The 20373-nt window shown below is 41.3% G+C and overlaps 1 protein-coding gene across 2 annotated transcripts; it reads left to right on the top strand.

The window, feature by feature from the left end:
* Positions 1-1605: 1605 nt before the first annotated feature.
* ARMC1 (armadillo repeat containing 1) lies at positions 1606-20147 on the top strand. Of its 2 annotated transcripts, none has more exons than XM_033155309.1 (7): positions 1606-1877; positions 5386-5582; positions 7741-7832; positions 11577-11766; positions 16785-16901; positions 17003-17077; positions 17843-20147. In XM_033155309.1, the coding sequence occupies exons 2-7, from the start codon at positions 5409-5411 to the stop codon at positions 18032-18034; spliced, it is 840 nt and encodes a 279-aa protein (XP_033011200.1). In that variant the 5' UTR covers positions 1606-1877; positions 5386-5408; the 3' UTR covers positions 18035-20147. The 2 variants fall into 2 exon arrangements, with proteins under 2 accessions (XP_033011200.1, XP_033011201.1); XM_033155310.1 differs by having other exon boundaries at positions 5383-5582.
* Positions 20148-20373: the final 226 nt, after the last annotated feature.

Here is a 20373-nt window from a genome sequence, read left to right as displayed (position 1 = left end):
TGCAGGAATATGCAGCTGTCCCATATGGGGATCAAATCTGCAACCTTGGCATTATCAGCACCATGATGTAACCAACCGAGCTATCCAGGTATCTATCTCCTTTTAAAAATGTATTTCATTACTTTTATTTGTATTTTTAAAGATTGCAGCATGTTTGCAATAAACAGTAACTCTGCAATACAGTAACCAAAAATCCCAACTAAAAACTTTACAATAAACTGAAAACAACATATGGTTGTGTTGTCATTATACTTCCTATTTCAATACATCAAGAAAAAGCCCATTTCTCAATAAAGTTATGGGGAGTTAAATACCACTGATAGAACATCTTATAAGTATGGAAATTGATAAAATGCATGCTGCTACAGAAGAATGCATCCTAGTCAAGACACCGCACTTAGTCTTCCTTTGATGTGGTCAGCTTTTGATGGGAGTCCAACAGGGTGGCAACCGCTTTGCCACAAGGCCCCCTGTTCCTGACTGATTTGTTAAAGTCTTATGGCAAAAAAACTCAAGACTTAGGAAGTCTGCCTGATTTCTATCAGTTAAGATAGCTTATAGCATGCAATGCTGTTTATGTTGTCAGTTTGAAAATAAGGAAGATGGAAAGCAGGGGAAGAGAGGGAATTGACTTCCTCTCCCCCCCCCCCATCCCCGGAATAATTTACGGGGTGTTACAAGACAATGAAATTGAATACCATTTTTCTTTCCCACTCTCCAGAACTGGATACCGCCACTCTTATTTCATACAGGGACCCACGTTAGGAGCTAGGAGCCCTCTACTGTATTGCTATATAGTACAGCAGGGGGAAGACTTTAGGGCATTCTCCTCCGACCCCTCAATTCTTCCTGCTCCAACCTGGCCTAAGAGCACTCCTGTGGAACAGATCCAATTTGTAATTGTTTATCTGTTTTAAGTTTTATCCTGCCGTTACTCCAGGGAGCTCAGGGTAGTGAACAGGGTCACCGCACGCTCCATTTTTTAAAATTTTATTTTTGGTTTTTACGAGTGAAAAAAACGTTTTTATTCAGAAAGTACTCCAAAATTCGTATATTTTTTCAGACTCACGGCATGCTGGTGAAAGAGGAAGTTAAGGCTGCTATCCAAGCCCCACATGCCCAGCAGTAAGCCCCATTCAATTCACTACTACTTACTCCTGAGTAGAACTGGCTAATAAGGCTGCCTGCATTCCTAAACTAGAGATGAAGAGCCATTCAGCGCAGCGGGGCTTACTTCCGAATACTGTATACATACACGGGACTGCGCTGCAACACTTCCTTTTCAACTTGCGGTAACAAACCCCAGTGGAAACACATACACGCCCACGAATAAACCTCGCTGAACAGAAGCGGGACTCGCTCCCCATAAGCGCGCACAGAAGTGCTCTGTTTACCCTTTCTGCCAACAACCCCCCCTCGCGTCATACTCTCGCGTGACAGCGAAACCTCACGACGCCGAGAAAGGTCTCCCTGGGACTTGTAGTTTCTAATATCCACCTTAAAAAAAAAAGCCTCACCGGCTCCAACCCACAATGCCGCGGAACTCCCGCATTTAACCAATTAGAGACGCGCGTAATAAGGCGAGCCGCGACTGGTCAGGAGGTGCTGTCGGCTGCAGCCAATGGGGTCCCCCGGAGCGCCGAGGTGCCGGAGACCTGTGAGCGCCCGCCTGGCTGGGTGAATGTTGTCTCCGGGGGTAGAAGGTTCCAATCCTGCTGACCTCTGGCCGGGCGCCCCGGGGTGCAAAGCGCCTTCTCCCCGCCCGGCCTCCTTTTGCACGAGGGCGGCCTCCGCGGCAGCAGATACGTGACCTGGACCGTTCCTTCTTCTGCCGGGGCGGGAGCAAGAAAGCGCCTCCCCTTTCGCATCCTATGAAAGTGAGGGCGGGTAATGGGGGGACCTTCGGAGTGGGGAGTGGGTGGAGAGAAGGAGGCTGGTGAGGGTTAAGGGGTATTGGGCCACTGAAGGCAGGGAAAGCCAGACCAAGTGGGGTGATCCTGGGCAGGGTAACATAGAGTCCCCTGACCTCTTTCCACCCCAATCACAAGCTCTTATTTTAAATCACCAAATCATCAGGGGTTTCTAATGGCTGCCTTTCTCTCACAGTATCAGCTTATGTATGAATTAAGTATTATGAATTATGAATTAAGGCCAGTTTCGTTTAGTGGGGCTTAGTCCCTGCTAGCCTAAAGTGTGGTACTGTGTGGGTCTACTGAGATGGAAATCCCATTGGGTTCAATGGGCAACCCTCCCAGGTAATTGGGGATATGATTGCAGCAGAAGCTGATTTCAGTTATCTGGCCCTGGGGAATGGGGTGGAGGTTTAAGCGTTGGCACGTAAGGTAGCAATCCCTTGTGTATTGAACTTCCAATATTTTTGCGATACAAACCAGTATGTGAAATAGTACAAATGTCCAACATAGCACCTTGGATGTCCACATCTGGGAATAAGTTCTGTTGCAGTGAAGTAGATTTACTTTTGGTTGACTATTTGGTTAATGGTTGTTTCATTTTAGAAAAGGCTTGCTAAGACTTGGTGTTTGGATATAGCCACAGTGCTATATGGTGAGTTGCTTTTGTTTTTCAAAAGAGAAACAAAAGTGATTTCTTTGGGTCTTGATTTTTTTTTTTTTTATCAGACTGTGCATATGCTTGCAAGTACCGGTAAGTCCTATTGAAACAAGTAGGACTTCTAAGAAGACATGAATACACCTGGCAGAGTTTGAGTATGAACTTGTGCATGCTTACCAGGAAGCAAGCCCTACTGGAAGAGTGGGCTTTATGAATAAACATGCATATAGAATTGTGCTATGCACTGAAGTAAGTTAAAAACAACAACAGTGAAATAGATGAGGCATATTTGTTTTAGTAGTAATGTACGGAAGTAGTAATGTACGGAAGTGAGAGCTGGACCATAAAGAAGGCTGATCGCCGAAGAATTGATGCTTTTGAATTATGGTGCTGGAGGAGACTCTTGAGAGTCCCATGGACTGCAAGAAGATCAAACCTACCCATTCTTAAAGAAATCAGCCCTGAGTGCTCACTAGAAGGACAGATCCTGAAGTTGAGGCTCCAGTACTTTGGCCACCTCATGAGAAGAGAAGACTCCCTAGAAAAGACCCTGATGTTGGGAAAGATGGAGGGCACAAGGAGAAGGGGACGACAGAGGATGAGATGGTTGGACAGTGTTCTCGAAGCTACTAAAATGAGTCTGGCCAAACTGCGAGAGGCAGTGAAGGATAGGCGTGCCTGGCGTGCTCTGGTCCATGGGGTCACGAAGAGTCAGACACGACTGAACAACAACAACATTTGTTTTAATGAATCACATATAATTCTTAATATGAGCATGTTGTCAGTCTCTGGCTCAGGTTGTGGTCAGAAGCTGTATCAGGTTTCTTTTGTGATATTTGTGTAATTCTGAATCAGTAAATAGAACAAATATTTGTCTGTGGCCCTAAGTACCATCAATTTCAGTAAAAGCCATATACAGTATTTAGGGTTGATCCTAAGCACAGCTTTTGAGTTAGCTTCATGGAAACAAATACAGTGGTGCCACGCTAGACGAATGCCTCGCTAGACGAAAAACTCGCTAGACGAAGGCATTCGTCTAGCGGAAGGCTGCCCCGCTAGACGAAAAAGTCTATGGGGCTGCCTCGCAAGACGAAAAATTTTCGTCTTTTTTTTTCTTCGTTTTGCGGAGCGCGGCTGTCATTGCCGCTCCGCAAGACGAAAAACCTGCTAGACGAAAATTTTCGCACAACGAATTATTTTCGTCTAGCGGGGCACCACTGTATCCTGATTTCTAGACCAGTTTAGTTTCTCTATACTTTATTCATGGTGGAGGTAACTCATATTCTTATCTCAGTGGTTTTCAAATTCCACCTTCAAGGACCCCTTTCTGCATTGCTTTGTCTGCTGCAGAACTTGAAGGTGTCTATCCTCAAGAACCTTGTGCATTCAGAATATTCTGGACCATATTTACTAAGGTGAACAGACATTTCATTGAGAACACCGGCCATATTGGTCCTCATTGTTGCTGCATGTGAGCTGTGCACCCTGGATTATACTCAACAATGTCCTCATACTATGCAGGGAGAAATAGGCAAGCTGTCTGTCTAGGAAGCTTGGGTTGTTGACAACATTAGCCATACTTAGAGTAAAAAGGTAAAGGGACCCCTGACCATTAGGTCCAGTCGAGTCCGACTCTGGGGTTGCGGCGCTCATCTCACAAGTCTGTTTTAGTGGGTTTACTCTGAGTATGACTTGGTTGGATTCAATCCCTTGACTGTCGTCATGGCTCTTTCAATTGAGGAACCTATGATAAGCACAAGAGGATCCTCAGGAGCAAAGTTTGAAAATTGCTATTCTAATAATGTAGTTATTGAATTTAGGTTCCGGCAGTGCTTTGTGTTTTGTTTTGCCAGGGGTGGCATGCAGCAGTTGAGAAGGTTGCCTTTCCACTAATCATGCCATGCTTCCTTTATTCAGATGATAATTCCAATGCACAATTTTGGAAAATAGATCCTTATGGAGATTGTGTACCTTAATATTCCATCCAGCATTCCAACTGATAAATACATATGCTGTGTAAAGCTCTTTGGGCACTGGTCAAGACCTGAAGAACCACATGCCTTCATTTGCTTACCCAAGAGAATTCTGTTCTGTTTACTGTATAATAGTCCCTTTAGGCACTTTTGAAAGCTGCATATGAAATGTTATGTTCACAATGCATGGAAGCCCTTGTTATATCTAAAATAGCATTTTGGATTTTGACTGAAGCCTTCACAATATTAAAAACTTGGGGCCAATTCTCACTATGTTTTTGTGCTTTGTGTGTACATGAAGGTGATTATTTCACCCACCTATCCCATTTACTTCCTTTTGGGGTAAAGCTGGGAGTCCTTGCATAGTGGGATGGGTCAAAGGGTCGAGCATTGCCAAGCTTTACATAACTTTATATGTACTAGATGGTGATAACTGTGGATTAGGAATAATTCTTGCCCAGCAATAATTATTCTGTTACTGAGTGAATGGCTAACTTCTGGTGTTGATAGCTGAAATAGCGATAAGATGTGCAATGTATTCTCTTAGAACTTAGATTCTTTAACTTGCTGTCTGATTTTGGTGGAAGGAAATGGGAACTTTGAGTGCATTAAAAAGAATCCGTTTGTACTAAAATTTAAAACAGTACATACTGTGTCTTAGGTTTGCTTTTTTGTTGAATTTTGAATAGTGATCTGAGCAGCATGTGCTGACTAGTGTCTACATGTAGTCTTTTAAAGACTCCTAAAGAATTGCTTAAGGAAATCCAATTTGAACCACACCAAGCTAAAGACAGTGGCCATTAACTCAACAATATTACTAATAACATTTCTTTTCCAGCAGAATTTTATGTATGACAAGCAAAAATGAACAGCACCATGAGCGAAGAGCCTGATGCGTTATCTGTAGTTAATCAGCTGAGGGACCTTGCAGCTGATCCCCTAAACAGAAGAGCAATTGTCCAGGATCAGGGATGTCTACCAGGCCTTATTTTATTTATGGATCATCCCAATCCCCCAGTTGTCCATTCAGCCCTACTGGTAAGTATCATCTGTTTCCTAATTGTGCAACTTTTTCCTGTGCATTCTATAGCATGACTGTGTGACTGGCACTCTAAATTTCAGGATTCTCGTCCATGGGGTCATGAAGAGTTGGACACAACTAAACAACAACAAATCACTCACTAGCTGTTGCAACCATATTTTACATTAGTGTTTTTCCATAAAATATCTTAAAACAAAACATCTTAGAAAATTTTACTGAATAGGAAAATATGTATTGTAACAGCACAGATTCTTAGCCAGAGGGGATCACCTAAACGTGACAATCCCAGATGCAGCAAAACTGAAATGCAGTTTATGCTCATGTCACTCTGGCACATTCTGAGAAACTGTGGAATTGAAGTGGAGGATTTCTTTAAAAAGAAAGAAATTTATTGATGCAAGTTTGAACGATAAAAAAGTTTAGCAATGTATATCAAATATGACAGTTTGGGAGTAGTTTTAATTTTGTTTGATGCCAGGTCCTGCCCCCACCCCAAGGTAAAAGTAGTCATAGTGCTCATCTTCCCACTCTCCAAATCATAATCCAGTCCTACTGAATTCAGTGGGCCTTACTCCCAGGTAAATGTATAAAGTGTAAGTTGGCTGTCTAAATTAATTAATAATGAAACATAACAGAAATACTATTCAGCAAGTATTAGGGCAATGGACATGGTGTATCAGAGCTGTTAGAAACTAAGCAAACATTAACGTTGGCACAAGACCAATTACACAAAATGACAACTGGTTCAAGGTCCTCTTGTATCTGAGTGTCACTTAATCGTGACACATGCAGTTTTAGAGCTCAGAGAAAATATGTTGCTAAGTAGAACAATGAAAAACCCAAATTGATTGTATGATAGCAATCAACCTCCCAAAAGCAAACACCCATGTACAGTACAGTGGATGCTTGGGTTGCGGACATAATCTGTGACGGAGGCACGTCTGCAACCCGCAGTGTTCGTATCCTGCAGTGCCGTGTCTGCGCATGACGTAATTCAGCGCTTCTGCACATGCACGAAGCGCAATTTAGTGTTTTTGCGCAAGCGCCGAAACCCAGAAGTAACCCGTTCCGGTACTTCTGGGTTTGGCGCGGAGCGCAACCTGAAAAGACGTAACCCGCAGCGGCTGTAGCATGAGGTATGACTGTACATACAACATCTGTCAACTAAACTTATCCTTCTCCAACTGAACAAGCTGACAGGCTTGCTCTTAAAGATTCAGTAACATCTATCGGCATGGGATGTATGTGGAAAAAGGGTTGCAGAATAGGAGAGAGGAGGAGACATGGAAATGGAAGTGATCTGTGTCAAGGAAGAGTTGAGAAAAGGAGGAGGGTGGAGGAAAAAGTGAAGGTGAAAATGGGGGTGTAAAGGTGGTTGAAAGAAGGAGGGGTAAGAGGCATGGGAATGGAGTTGAAGATGAAAGGGGATGGAAGGTCTAAAGAATAGGAGGAGGTGGTGAAAAGGGTGCTTTGTAGGTGCAATGTGTGGGAGGAGGAAGGTGCAGGAAGTTACCATGAAGGTGTTCAAGGGGAATTGTGCAAAAGGAGGGGGAGGAGGCAAGGACATGGGGTGGAGGTGAAAATGGGTGTAAAGCAGGACTGCAGAACGAGAGAGAAGTGGCTTCAGAAATGAGGTGAAGGTGAAAGCGAGCTTAGTAGTTGCATAGTTGGGATGGGGAAGCTGGTAGGTGGGTTGATGAGAGGAGTGAGCAGGAGTGCAGCCCCTAGTTTTATATACTGGTATATATATAACACAATAACACACCTTCAGCAGCAACAATGCAAATACAATGCTTTGGACAGCTGCACACTTAATGTTCATGTTTTGAGTTATCCCATTATACGCAACTTGCTGGAAATGTTAACTTAGTTTTATATGATACTATATTTGCTGATAGACAACTGAAAGAATCAGTTCTCTTAATTCAACATTTAGTCAAAATCATATTTATATAATTACTGGATTTTTTCTAGACAAGAATACACCAAATATATTTTGGGATGCAGCTTATTAAATTAAAATTTGCATATGTTCTAACCATTACATAAAATATCTTCAAAATTGATAGTTTATTTTTGAGAGATGTCTAAAAGAAAAAATTAGAAACACTAGCATTATTCTATTAAATTACCTTAACATGCCCTTTCTTACAGGCTCTCCGCTATTTGGCGGAATGTCGTGCCAACAGAGAAAAGATGAAAAGTGAACTAGGTATGATGCTGAGCTTACAAACCGTCGTGCAAAAGTAAGTATAGTGTGCTATCTATAGTAAAAGTACATAATTTATCACAGAATCCTAGAACTGTAGAGTTGGAAGGGACCCCAAGAGTCATCTAGTCCAACCCACTGCAATATAGAAATCTGAACTAAAGCATCCATGACATCCAACCTTTGCTTTAAAATCTTCCATTGAAGGTTGGAGTATGTACGTATTTCCTTCCTACCACCACCTTCTGAGGGAGTCTGTACCCCCTTACAAACTATCAGATTATTGCGGTATATAGTGTGTTTCTGTCTTAAAATTGTTTTAAGAATAAGGGACCTGGGAATTAGATTGCAAAGGTGGCTTCCTTGTGTAGGTTCAAGCAGATCCCTTTCATAATCTTCAATACATGAATTTCTGGCTTTGCATGTAACATTGAAAACACTGTGAGGATACTGATATGTTCAGTAGTTCTTGATTCTAAGTGGCTAGTTAACGAAAGCAGAATTCCAATTACTTAGCTCAAATCACTCTATTCCAAGATATAGTAAAAATACATAATTTATCACTGGAGAGCCAGTGTGGTGTAGTGGTTAAGAGTGGTAGACTTGTAATCTGGTGAACTGGGTTCGTGTCTCCACTCCTCCACATGCAGCTGCTGGGTGACCTTGGGCTAGTCACACCTCTTTGAAGTCTCTCAGCCCCACTCACCTCACAGAGTGTTTGTTGTCGGGGGAGGAAGGGAAAGGAGAATGTTAGCTGCTTTGAGACTCCTTAAAGCGGGTTATCAAATCCAAACTCTTCTTCTAGTATGCTTTTTCAAGAGTCTCATGCTGAACTACTTGAACTAAACCCATCTACCCCCCCCCCCAATTTATTTGCCTAAAATGATTAGCTCAGTCAATATGTTTTTAATTGCGCAGGAGTTCCTTTCAGGTATGATAAGATGCACACAATCCTGTAAACCAAGCCACTCCCTCAGTTTTGATTTCACACAATTTTAATTGCTTGTACTTCTCATGAATAATTAACTATGGTTAGAAGGTTACAAGTAGTCTTCTAAAACTGGACCCTTTGTTATGACACCTTCCCCATAAAAGGATATTTGAAGAAAAAGCTGCCCTCTCTGATACTACAAACAGGATTATGTGGTATACTTTTAAATGGGTTGTGAACATTTTATACACTTAGCAGAAAGATAAATTATTCACGCACACTAAGAGTTTGGGAATGCAGTGTTGGATTAATTGCAAGACATCTTTATAAAAGGTAATAACGCCATCTAGTGTGTCAAATTAGAACAGACCAAAATAATTCTACTTGATCAGAAGATACACCTTGTCTTGTTATATGTTTTGTCAGAATTATAATTGTTGGTAGGAAGGAAATACATACATACTACATATTTTCAGAATTGAAAATATTTCAGGAATTCAGAGTTCAGTAAGCATTTTGCAAAACAACTTAAACCGCTTGTTTTGTGATCTTATACAAATATTATGTTCTGCAATCATGCTAAACATTAAATATTCAAAACTGGTTAGGGGCTTATCTATAGCTGTACCAAAACACTCCCCGAATATCATTGTCCCATTCACAACCTGCAAATTTGGGTGTCATTTCTCCACTTTCCAGAGGGGAGGATATGTGCTGAAATTCACTCTTTGCTTTAAGCAGTCATGTCACTCCATTTTTTTTTTAGTGGAAACCATGATTCCCCCCCCCCTCCACAAGTGCCTTCAAATAATATGCCATCTGAATAATTTTGGGCTTCATCGCATAGAATTGGAAATAGTTGGCGATGATGGAACAAGCAGTATTTTAAAGCATCCATTAAACTTGATAGCTGGGCATTGTCTGAATTCTTAGATGTTAGAAATGCTGTAGTCTTCCGTGCAAATCGAAGAGCTATGAAGGGAAAATGCTGAAACAGGCTCTTGTCTGATATGCCGTCCTTTCTTGACAGCTTGCTGGAATAAAAAGCAAAGATTGCTCAAGCTGCTATTTTTAAAAGGGGCAGCATATTTGAATTTGATGTTAGTGTATGTGAAAGATGCCAGACTGACAGTATTGCAGGCTGAGGTCAGTACCTATGGGAGGGAAATAGCCAGACTGGCAGTGGCCTTGCTTCTTTTCCTCTTACTTCTTTGACTCAAAGGGTGTTTTTGCAGTTACCCAAAGGAGAGCAAAATTCCTTGGTCCCTCTGTTGTCAGCTGATGCAGAAAAGTTGCTTGTGTCACTAAGTACTTCCCCCCTCTCGTCATATTTTCAGTAAATTAAAATGCAAAACCCATTGCTTTCTGATCAAATAAAGAACCACCCCACTTCTCTGAGCAAGAAATAAAACCCTAGTTGGGGCAGTGCAGATAAGTTTCTGTTGGTCATGGTGCTGCTGGACGGCATTCTGTCAAAAGTTAGTGGCTGCTGTTCACTCTTATTGTGAAATGCAGAGTATCTGTGGGGAGAAGACAACAAGGAGATCCATGGTTTGAGACAGGAGAATGAGAATGTTGGCGGGATGTTATGGATAGAGGAGGGAGAACAAGAGGAATATTGGAGAGAGGAGAGAGCTCTGGAGAAAACTTTGCAGGGTGTAGTGCTGAGGTGAAGAAGCCCAGTTCAATATAATTCCTAGTCAGCTGGGGCTCTCTGCATAGTATGGGCAAGAAGCCTGCAATTGGAATTAAGTCGGTGCATACATTTTTGATAGTCAGATGAAAACTTTTCATATTGGGGCGTTAGAAGGGTCATTCAGACAAGGTATGGAAGCCATGGATATCTGCCTGGTTTTCATGTTGTTTGGGGGGAAGGGTTGTGTTGGGGGGTGTTGTTTTTGTTGCCGCTGTTGGTTTTTTTGGTATCTTTATATTTTGTTGTGCTTTATGTGGAAACTGTTCAGTTTGGTTCTGTATTTAATGTTTATAAATACTTTAGTTACGTTGTAGTTCTGCGTTTTTTAATGTTGTAAACCACCTTGAGCAGGGGTTTGAACTGTGGAAAGGCGGCATACAAATAAAATTATGTATGTATGGTTCCTAATTCAGCTAAAGATAACCAGACAGCATAAGAGGAAGTTAATGCATCACTTAGCTTCATATTGAGAACCTGCATTTTTGGAAATTTATAAAACCAGTACTGCTGAGGCAAAGGGTGTTGGGATTGTGATGTGGGTGCCTTCCTTCAAGGTTTTTTTTCTTTTTCTTTTCATTCCTCTTGTGTGGTTTGAATTGTCTGTGGGCAATTCTTGGTGAGAGGAAGGACTACCAGGTGCAGGAGGTGCAGTTCATCTGTGTGACTGATGAGTGGCCACCTGCCTTGTTAGTTATACTGCTCTGTCAGTGAATGGTTTCATTGTCTCCCTAGTTTTTTGCAGTACACTTTTTGAAAGTGGTTGGTGATTGAGTGTGAGGTGTTGGAATCATTGGTGTGGGTGTAGGTTGGGACAAGTGTAGTAGGTATCATTGATTTGTCTAGATGTGAGGCAACACTTGAGTGTGATGTGTAGTATTTGGTGAGTCAGGATGTGCCTTGATAAGAGGAAGACTGAAGGGGGAAGGGATCCATGACTCGAAAGGTGTTTCAAATATGGTGCCATGTTTTTGTTCTTTCAGATTTTATTATTTTATTTTATTGCATTGTACTCTTAATTTCTGAGTTATGTATATTGTGTTATTTGTAAATTGCTTAGAGACTGTATTAAGCTGTTAAGAAATATATTTAACAAAACTAGAATACAAAGGATTGTAATGCAAAATCCATACTAACCTCAGTTTGCTTTGCCTTAGGACCACCACACCAGGAGAGACAAAATTGTTGGCTTCTGAAATCTATGATATTCTTCAGTCTTCCACAATGTCGGACGTTGACAATGTGAACGAGATGAACTCGCGGCGCCGGAAAGCTCAGTTTTTTCTGGGAAGTACAAATAAACGTGCTAAAACAGTCGTGTTACACATAGATGGCCTTGATGATTCGGTAAGAAAAGAGTGCTTTGGGGCATACAATGCACACTTACGTATCAAGGTGTGTGAAGGGCACCTTGTTTTCTGTAAGCATTCCTTGAGTTTACATCTTAGACTGCTCTGTACTAAATGCCATAAACATATGAAGTCTGTACCAATCTCTCAGATGCCAGTGACTTGTAGGAGTTGATCTTAGTAGAATTTACTATGCATCAGAATTTACCGATGCAAAACATTAAAACACCCCTCAGAAGCTGACTGTAGAAAGATCACATTAAATAATTGACCGCATTAAGTTTGGACATCAGAACATCACAAGCTGCCTTTTTCTGAGTCAGATCATTGGTCCTTCTAGTTCAGTACAGTTTGCACTGACTGGCAGCATCTCTCCAGGGTCTCCAGTAGCAGTCATCCCTTCCCCTACCTAACAAGTGATACTTTATACTGGAAAAGGTTGATCAACTAAGCCATCAGATAAACGGTAATTCCCCCCTGGTGTTTTTTCTTCTTCAGATCATGAGACATTCATAACAATTCATCAACTTCCTATTGCTCAGGCCTAAAGAAATGTTGAATTTTCTTAACTGGCTCTTCCTAACATCTTTTCTCATTGCCTGAGATTTCTCTTGGCTATTGGATAACTGTTGTAATAATGAGGTCTCAGTGGATTCTCCATGCAATGTCAGAATAACTTCTATAAATTTATCCTCCATTCCCCTGTAGATAACACCCCAGGGTCATGTTTGCCTTTTTATGGCTGCCAAGCAGCATGCAAGGCTGTTTGAGCATGTTATCCACAAGTGCCCTCAGGTCTCTGGGTTTCAGTTTTGTAGCCTTTTAAATTATCAAACCTGATCATCTGCTGTACTGGCTTACTTTTGGGGGGGGGGGAGCTAAGTAAGCATTTTAAGAGAACCAGGTCTATATATCTCCCATCTCCTTTAATAAAGCCAGTGGCTGTTAATCTGAAGAATAATGAGCATATGCATACCCTTCCTCTCCCAGAGTTACTTTCCTCCTCTTCTTGCCACCACCATTTTGTGCTCTCCTTATATTTCTCTCTCCCCTCCCCGACCCGCTTCTTTAAGCCAGGTTTAATCAGTTCCAGGAGTCTTGTCCTTATTATGTTTACTGACTTGGTAGCTCATTTGTTTGCCCATCACTGTCTCTAAAGCTTCTCTAAAAGCCAGAAAAATGCTGCCTGTTTCTATTTTGCCTGCCAATTTAAATACGCGTTACCACCGTAAATGGTCTGTGGTCAGCATATCTCAAAGCTGCCTGTATTGCTCTCCTAAAACAATGCTAATGCAGATCCTTGCAGTTTCACTCCTCTCCGTTGAGGGTAAAGCTGCTTGTTTCTAGTAGCCAGCATGGAGTAAGAAATGTAGACATACTTAATTTGGAAGGCTTCCTTAAATGTTGATGGCCTGGCAACATATTCCTTCAAGAGCAAAAAGGGGGAAATGTGTATTAAAGTTTTTTTTTTTTAATTGTCCTCAAAACCTTCTCTGCTCTTAGGGAGATTTTTACTTGCTTTTTAGTTTGTGCACAGCATGCCATTTCAGTCTACAAAGGGCAATGAAAAACACTGTTTGTAAATCATTTTGACCTCCAAGTGCTATCTTGAACTATAGTCAGCACTTGCAGCAATTCTGAGTTTCAGAGAGGTGCTTCTAACACGGGCACCTACACCCATCCATGAAATTTAAGCTATCTTCAAGTGTAGACAGATATTATTGTTGTTGTTGTTGTTATTAAAAACTAGGATAATCATGTTATGTTTGCCTCTCTTAAAAATATTTTAGGCAGTTAAAAAAACCCAGAAGAACAAACAAGCAAATGCAAACCCTAAAGGACAATAATAACTGAACAGTTGTACTTCGTTTTTCACAGAAGGCGCAGGTTAATTCTGTGTTCAGGGCAGCTGTCTACCAGCTCCATCTGGTACGCAGGCTGAGACCCTACCTGCCCGTGGACAGTCTTGCCAGAGTGGTGCATGATCTAGTTCAGTGTTTTTCAACCACTGTTCCGCGGCACACTAGTGTGCCGCGAGATGTTGCCTGGTGTGCCGCAGGAAAAATTGAAAAATTCAAGAGAATTACTTTATATATAGTCAATATAGGCACAGAGTTAAATTTTTTAACATTTTCTAATGGTGGTGTGCCTCGTGATTTTTTTCATGAAACAAGTGTGCCTTTGCCCAAAAAAGGTTGAAAAACACTGATCTAGTTATCTCCTGCTTGGACTACTGCAATGCGCTCTACGTGGGGCTACCTTTGAAGGTGACCTGGAAACTGCAATTAATCCAGAATACGGCAGCTAGACTGGTGACTGGGAGCGGCTGCCGGGACCACATAACACCAGTCCTGAGAGATCTGCATTGGCTCCCAGTATGTTTCCGAGCACAATTCAAAGTGTTGGTGCTGACCTTTAAAGCCCTAAACAGCCTCGGTCATGCATACCTGAAGGAGGTCCAGCGCTGAGGGCCTTCTTAGTAGTGGCGCCCGCCCTGTGGAACGCCCTCCCATCAGATGTCAAGGAAATAAGCAGCTATCCTATTTTTAAAAGACATCTGAAGACAGCCCTGTTTAGGGAAGTTTTTAATATTTAATGCTGTATTGTTTTTAACACTCGATTGGAAGCCGCCAAGAGTGGCTGGGGAAACTCAGCCAGATGGGCGGGGTATAAAAATTATTATTATTATTGTTGTTGTTGTTGTTGTTGTTGTTGTGCAAATTGGCCTCCCTTTGTGAAATCTTATGTAATTACTGTCTAAAGCTCTATGTAAATCCCAGCGATATACTTTAGTGGGCATCATAAGCATTTTGTCACCACTCCTGCTTGCTCTGTCATCATCATCATCACCATCATTTATTTTGTATGCTGCCTTTCTATAGTTAAAACCATGGTCAAGGCAGCTCACGTGAAAAGATTTGCGTAATTACAAGCATAACAAAAATAATCAAACAATAAATTAAATGCATCAAAAAGTGCACAGCCATAATTGAACCATTTCCACACAAATCATTATAAAATGTAAAAATAAATTAATATAATAATATCAATAACAATCACAACAACCCCTAAACAATACCCCCCCCTCTCTCTGTGTGTGTGTGTGTGTGTGTATGGAGAACTGTTCTTTCTCATAAATACAGACTTCTAATGCATATTCAGGTGTATCTGCATGTTACTCTTCTGGCTGAAACCCTGATAAAATTCAGCAGTTTGACTTAACCTTGCCAAACATGAACTTGTTGGATTTTAGTTCATTTTTTCTTCCAGCTTTTCTGAATATTTACTAAAACCTTTGGGCCTCTGTATAGAGGATGGACTTGGTGTTGGTTATCTATGCCCTAGTTGTACCCCGGCTAGATCACTGTAATGATGCTCTCTGTATGGGGCTGCTTTGAAGCAAAAAACACACCTTGAAAATCGGAGCACATTTGACTAATCTTATTTCACCTGTGTTGCCTGATGTACATGCTGAAGTTTTACATATTTTTTTCAATGGGTGTATTCTCTGGTTCAGTGGTAGAACACCTGTTTCCCATGTAGAAGATCTCAGCTGCAGCCTCTGGCATATCCAGGTAGGGCTGGGAATGTGTCCTGCCTGAAACCCTGGAGAGCCACTGACACTCATTGTAGATAGTACTGAGCTAACAGATGCGCCAATGGTATGACTCTGTTCAAGGCATCTTCCTATGTTCCACTGTGGTTTCCAGTTCTGGTTTTGCAGACAATTATGGTACTGGTTTTTAAAAACCACAGCTTTCCCCATATGAATCAGACGATTGTCCCATCAGACTATTGTTTGCCAAGCACCAGAATGTATAAGGCAGAATTGTTGATTTATGGAGAGAATACATAAACCTGAAAGTTGCTCATGTAATGTCAGACCATAGTTTGATACTACTTATGAATGAGTCTCATGTTTGTGTGCACCCCACATCTTGTGTTGACTGCGAGGAGACTGGGAGTTCCCCATAAGGTATGGACTTGGATCTGCACTTTGGCTCTGAAATCATGGTTTGATCCTTTCTTGCTCTTAAGGAACCTGCATTCCCAAATTTGGATGCAATGGGAAAGTGGTGGCCATGCAAAAGAAGAGGAAGAGGGAAGTGTGTGAGGCTGAGGCTTGTGTAGGCTTGTTAACATGGCAAAACACCATGGATTCCTGTTACATCTGAGCCAACCTGCTGCCTTAGCCATAAACCCTGGGTATGGGGAGCTAGGCTGGAGGAGGGAGTTAAGAACGTAGTGCCGGTTGAGAAGAACGTGTTTGTGTCGTAAGACACCAAGCAAGCAGCTCGTATACATGATTATGTATGCCAGGCTGTGTTTCATACTGCACTTGTGGTAGTTCTAAGGGGCCACTTACTTGTATGCTGGTGTCTTTGAGACACTCAGTAAATGCACGGAAGCACGCTGAGCTAACGTAGAGCAGGTGCAACTAGCACAGGTCAGTGTCGTGTTGTTGCACAGTAGGCCCTGTCACTTGCTTTAAACGTAACCGTTCACTTGTGTGTTTTGTGAGCGGACATTTTCCTTTGCAATCAGAGTTCAGTTTGTGCAGTGCAGTGATGTCCATGAGCTGCCACAGATGAGGTAGCTGAAGGATACAACAGCTGCTTTGATGCATTCAGTCAGTATGGATACAAGGTGTCTGATAAATAGCAACTTAAACACTAACTGCTCATCAATGAGCATTGCAGTCAGTCAGAACTTAACCACAGGGGACTGTTTAGCTGATCATACGGAGAAAAGCTTGCTTTGCTTTTCAGCACTTTCCCCTCATTATTCACAGTTGAATCCATTCTGGTTTGTCGTCAAAATGTAGGCAGGAATGTTGTTTTTAAATTCTCTTACGGCTAAATTCAGAGCCATTCCCTCTCCTCTTTATTAAAAATATATATATTAGAAAGCATCATTCTGCTTCAATTCATGGGTCTTGTTTCTTAACTAATCTGTGTTTAACGTACGCAATTATTTATTAGGTGTTTGCAAATAACTAGTGCCGTTAATTTTTAGTCCCGAAGAAACCTTTGTGAAGAGGCCTTGCTGAAGATTAAAGGGGTCATCAGCTTCACGTTTCAAATGGCAGTTCAAAGATGTGTAGTCCGAATCAGATCAGATTTGAAAGCAGAGGTAAGGATTTGCAGCGGTTTGCCTTTTACATTCTTCTGACGCTGAGTAAAGACTTACTCACCTGCTCTTCTTTTCTATTTTTCCATTTTCTTGTTGTATAGGCACTGGCAACAGCAATAGCATCAACCAAAGTTATGAAAGCCCAGCAAGTTGTGAAAAGTGAAAGTGGAGAAGAGGTGAGAGAACGCTTCGTAATTTAGAAAGCAAGCCTGTTAGTAGCGTTGGCAATTAAAGAAAAGCAACTTAATGCAATCCGTCCATTCTTTGGGTGCAGCAGTAGTCCACTGGCTGAACATACATGAAATTATATGCAGATGTGGCATTTTTTTGGGGGGGGGGTGTTGTCGTCTTCTTTAATTTCTATTTTGAATCAAGGTACCTTATATTATATCTATGCAATGTAAGCAGCAGTGTGTTCATACAGGGCACCTCACTTCCTGAAATAAGAGAAAGCTTCTGCTTGTGTGGAGCTTTCATGCCAACTGTACATGGAAAATCTGGTAGAAGTTGAAAGTGTGTCATAGGTTTAGCCTTGTAGAATATTGATTTCAGTTAGCAAGAGGCGCAAAATAGCCTTATGCAATGAAGACATTAATGTCATGTTGCTAAGAGTGTTTGCAACCTTCTGAATTACAGTGATTATATTAAGCACAAACATTTGGGGAACTCATATTAATTACACAGGTCTCCCAAGAGCTTGGTCCAAAGCCTGCTACAGCGTAGGTAAACTCTTCCCATTAGTTGAGGGGCATGCTTATTAGGAAGTGAATGGAGGAGTTATTTTTTTCAGACCTATAAAGTTATCTTGCATGTCACAGTTCCTAGTTTTGCTAAAACTCTGAACTATGTCTAAAACAGCAGTTGCATGAATGAGTGAGCGATGCTGAGCTTCGCAGCAAGGTCAGATTGGGTAAAACGACTTTCTGAATCCCATTAAACAGATGCTGGTTCCATTCCAAGATACTCCTGTAGAAGTGGAACAGAATACCGACCTCCCTGAGTATCTGCCAGAAGATGAAAGCCCTTCAAAGGAGCAAGACAAAGCAGTGTCCCGGGTTGGATCACACCCAGAAGGTGCAGCCAGCTGGCTGAGCTCAGCTGCAAACTTTCTCTCCAGATCCTTCTACTGGTGACTTTGAGTCAAGGCTTACAGGACTGTGTGAACCAACAGAGGGCCAGTTTTCCATTGGTGTGGTGAACTGCCAAGTGCAATTTGCAATAAGTTATCACAAAATTTTAGACTACACAAAACATATGCTGTCTTTTACATTTTGTTGGACATTTGGTCTTTCAGGCCAGTGAGAAAGATGGAGGCATTTGTTAATGCCCTTGCCCTCGCCTCTGTTCTCATATGTTTTATTGCCTCACTTTTTAATATGGGTCCATGATTAACCAAACTTTGTTGAGTGTATAGAGCTTTAAGTTAATATTAGTGATAAAACACATACAGAACCCATTCAGTACAAATCTCAGGACACCTGTGCAAGGAAATTATTAGCCCTTAATTTTGCATAGATTGAAATGCCTTTTTTTCTTTTTCTTTTGCCTTATTTCAGATTATATATTTCCCCTGGAAGGTCATTCTAATGGGGGGAAACCTGAATTGTTTACCATTTATTCCCTTCCCCTGCACACTTGGTTCAGAGTTGGTATGTCATTATTCTACTTGGTGCATTGCAACAAGAATGATTCAAACTTGAACTTTACAGCCCTTGATGTGCTGGGATTTTTTGTTTTTCTTCTAAACTGTCAGCCCTTGACCACTCGCAATTTGAACATTAGTAAATAAATGAAGGTGGAAATGTGAGCGTGTAAGTAAATAATCTGTAAAAAAATAATAATAATGCTTGTAATGATGCCTATGACTTTGTAAATATGATCAGAAACCACTGATTGCAATTTAGGTTGGATAAAGAAGCTCTGGTTTCAAAAGTTGCAGCCTGCTCCAGTGACATCTTGGTTGCAGAATTTGTCTGTGGTAGAAAGTGTGATGTTGGCCTTACTCTGATATTGTTTTCAATTGGTTTAATGAGAGCTAAAAATGTAACATAGTGGCCAGTGGGTGGGTGGGAGGGAATTAAATGCCTAATATGCCATTGTGCCACTGCCCTACACTTTAGACTTTTGTTGCTTGGTGGAAATTTCATGTATAATCCCAGTTGCCTTTTATGCTTTTCAATTCCACCTTTATGCCCTGTGAACTATGGAGCAATCTGAAAATTGTTTGTGAAGCCTGGAGCAGGGCAAAAGCCAGCATGTGCCTGATGCCCAGAGGGGGGTGGGCATCCTGGAAAAAGTCCTTGTAAGTGCACTCACCTAGTCTAGACAACAAGGAAACCTGCGCCTGAAGAATGGGCTTCACTTGGCGATCTTGTAGACAATTAAGGTGCTTGCACCATCACATCTTGTCTCTGCCTAGCTTCCAGAAAATATAATGCAAGTAAATATTCAGTAGGGAAAACATTAAGCATAGCAATTAGGTTACTGAAATATTGTCTGGGATTTTTCTCAGTGCGTTAGAAAACCTTGTACGCAACTGCACCACAGGAATACAACCGTGACACTGCGATGCTACCCTAAAGCTGATTCTGCAGTGCTTCGTTTTGTGGTGTGATCCATACAAATTTTTACTTAAATCAGTGACGTACACGTATCAAGGCAGTGTTTTTGCCCCTTTGGAGGTCTTATCTCTGTGTCTTGCACAGTAGCAGTAAATTAGTAGCTTCAAGATGCTTATTAGTAAAAACAAAATTGCAGGGGGAAGTGAAAAGTTCAAATGATAAATCAAAGTTCTCATAAATTCAGCCTACTTTTGAGATAAAGAGCTTACTTTCAGATTTTATTATTTTTATTTTTTAATGTACCTAGTTTATTTGGTTGAAGTTTACACGCACAGAATACAAGCTTTCTAAGGCATGTATTGTATTAAATATGTATTTCTAAGCATATTGCTGTCTAGAACGTTACAGTACCAAATGTGTTTGCAAAGCCCTCTGTTGTGTAGCCATGGATACAATGTTTACTTTTTTGTTTTAACATCTCTCTCTATCTGTGCAATTTGCATTGCCGCACACTACCTGACACACCCCTTTGGATATTAATGGTTCAGTACAAGTAGATATTAAAACTTGTGTAATCAATCTGTAGGTATATTTTCCCCCTTTGGTCAGTATTGCAGCTCTCCCAGTTAAAGCATCTATAAAAGAGCTTTTGAAATACTGTAAAATAAAAGTGTAATATAATGAACTGGCATTCCTCTAGTTTTATAAGAGTTTTTAAGGGTTTTTGTCTCTAAAGCATGAACGGGGAACCTGTGGCCATCTAGATATTGCTGGATCACAGCTCCAGTCATCCTCCCTGTCAGCGACACTCTTTGGGGCTACGGGGAGTTGGGAGTCCAAGAACATCTGGGTGGCCACAGAGTCTCCATCCCTTTCTTTAAAGCTGGTGCTTTTTGCTTTCAGAATTCATA

Source organism: Lacerta agilis, chromosome 7, assembly GCF_009819535.1.
Source record: "Lacerta agilis isolate rLacAgi1 chromosome 7, rLacAgi1.pri, whole genome shotgun sequence".
Classification (NCBI taxonomy): domain Eukaryota; kingdom Metazoa; phylum Chordata; class Lepidosauria; order Squamata; family Lacertidae; genus Lacerta; species Lacerta agilis.
This window is presented reverse-complemented; position numbering and strand designations above follow the sequence as displayed.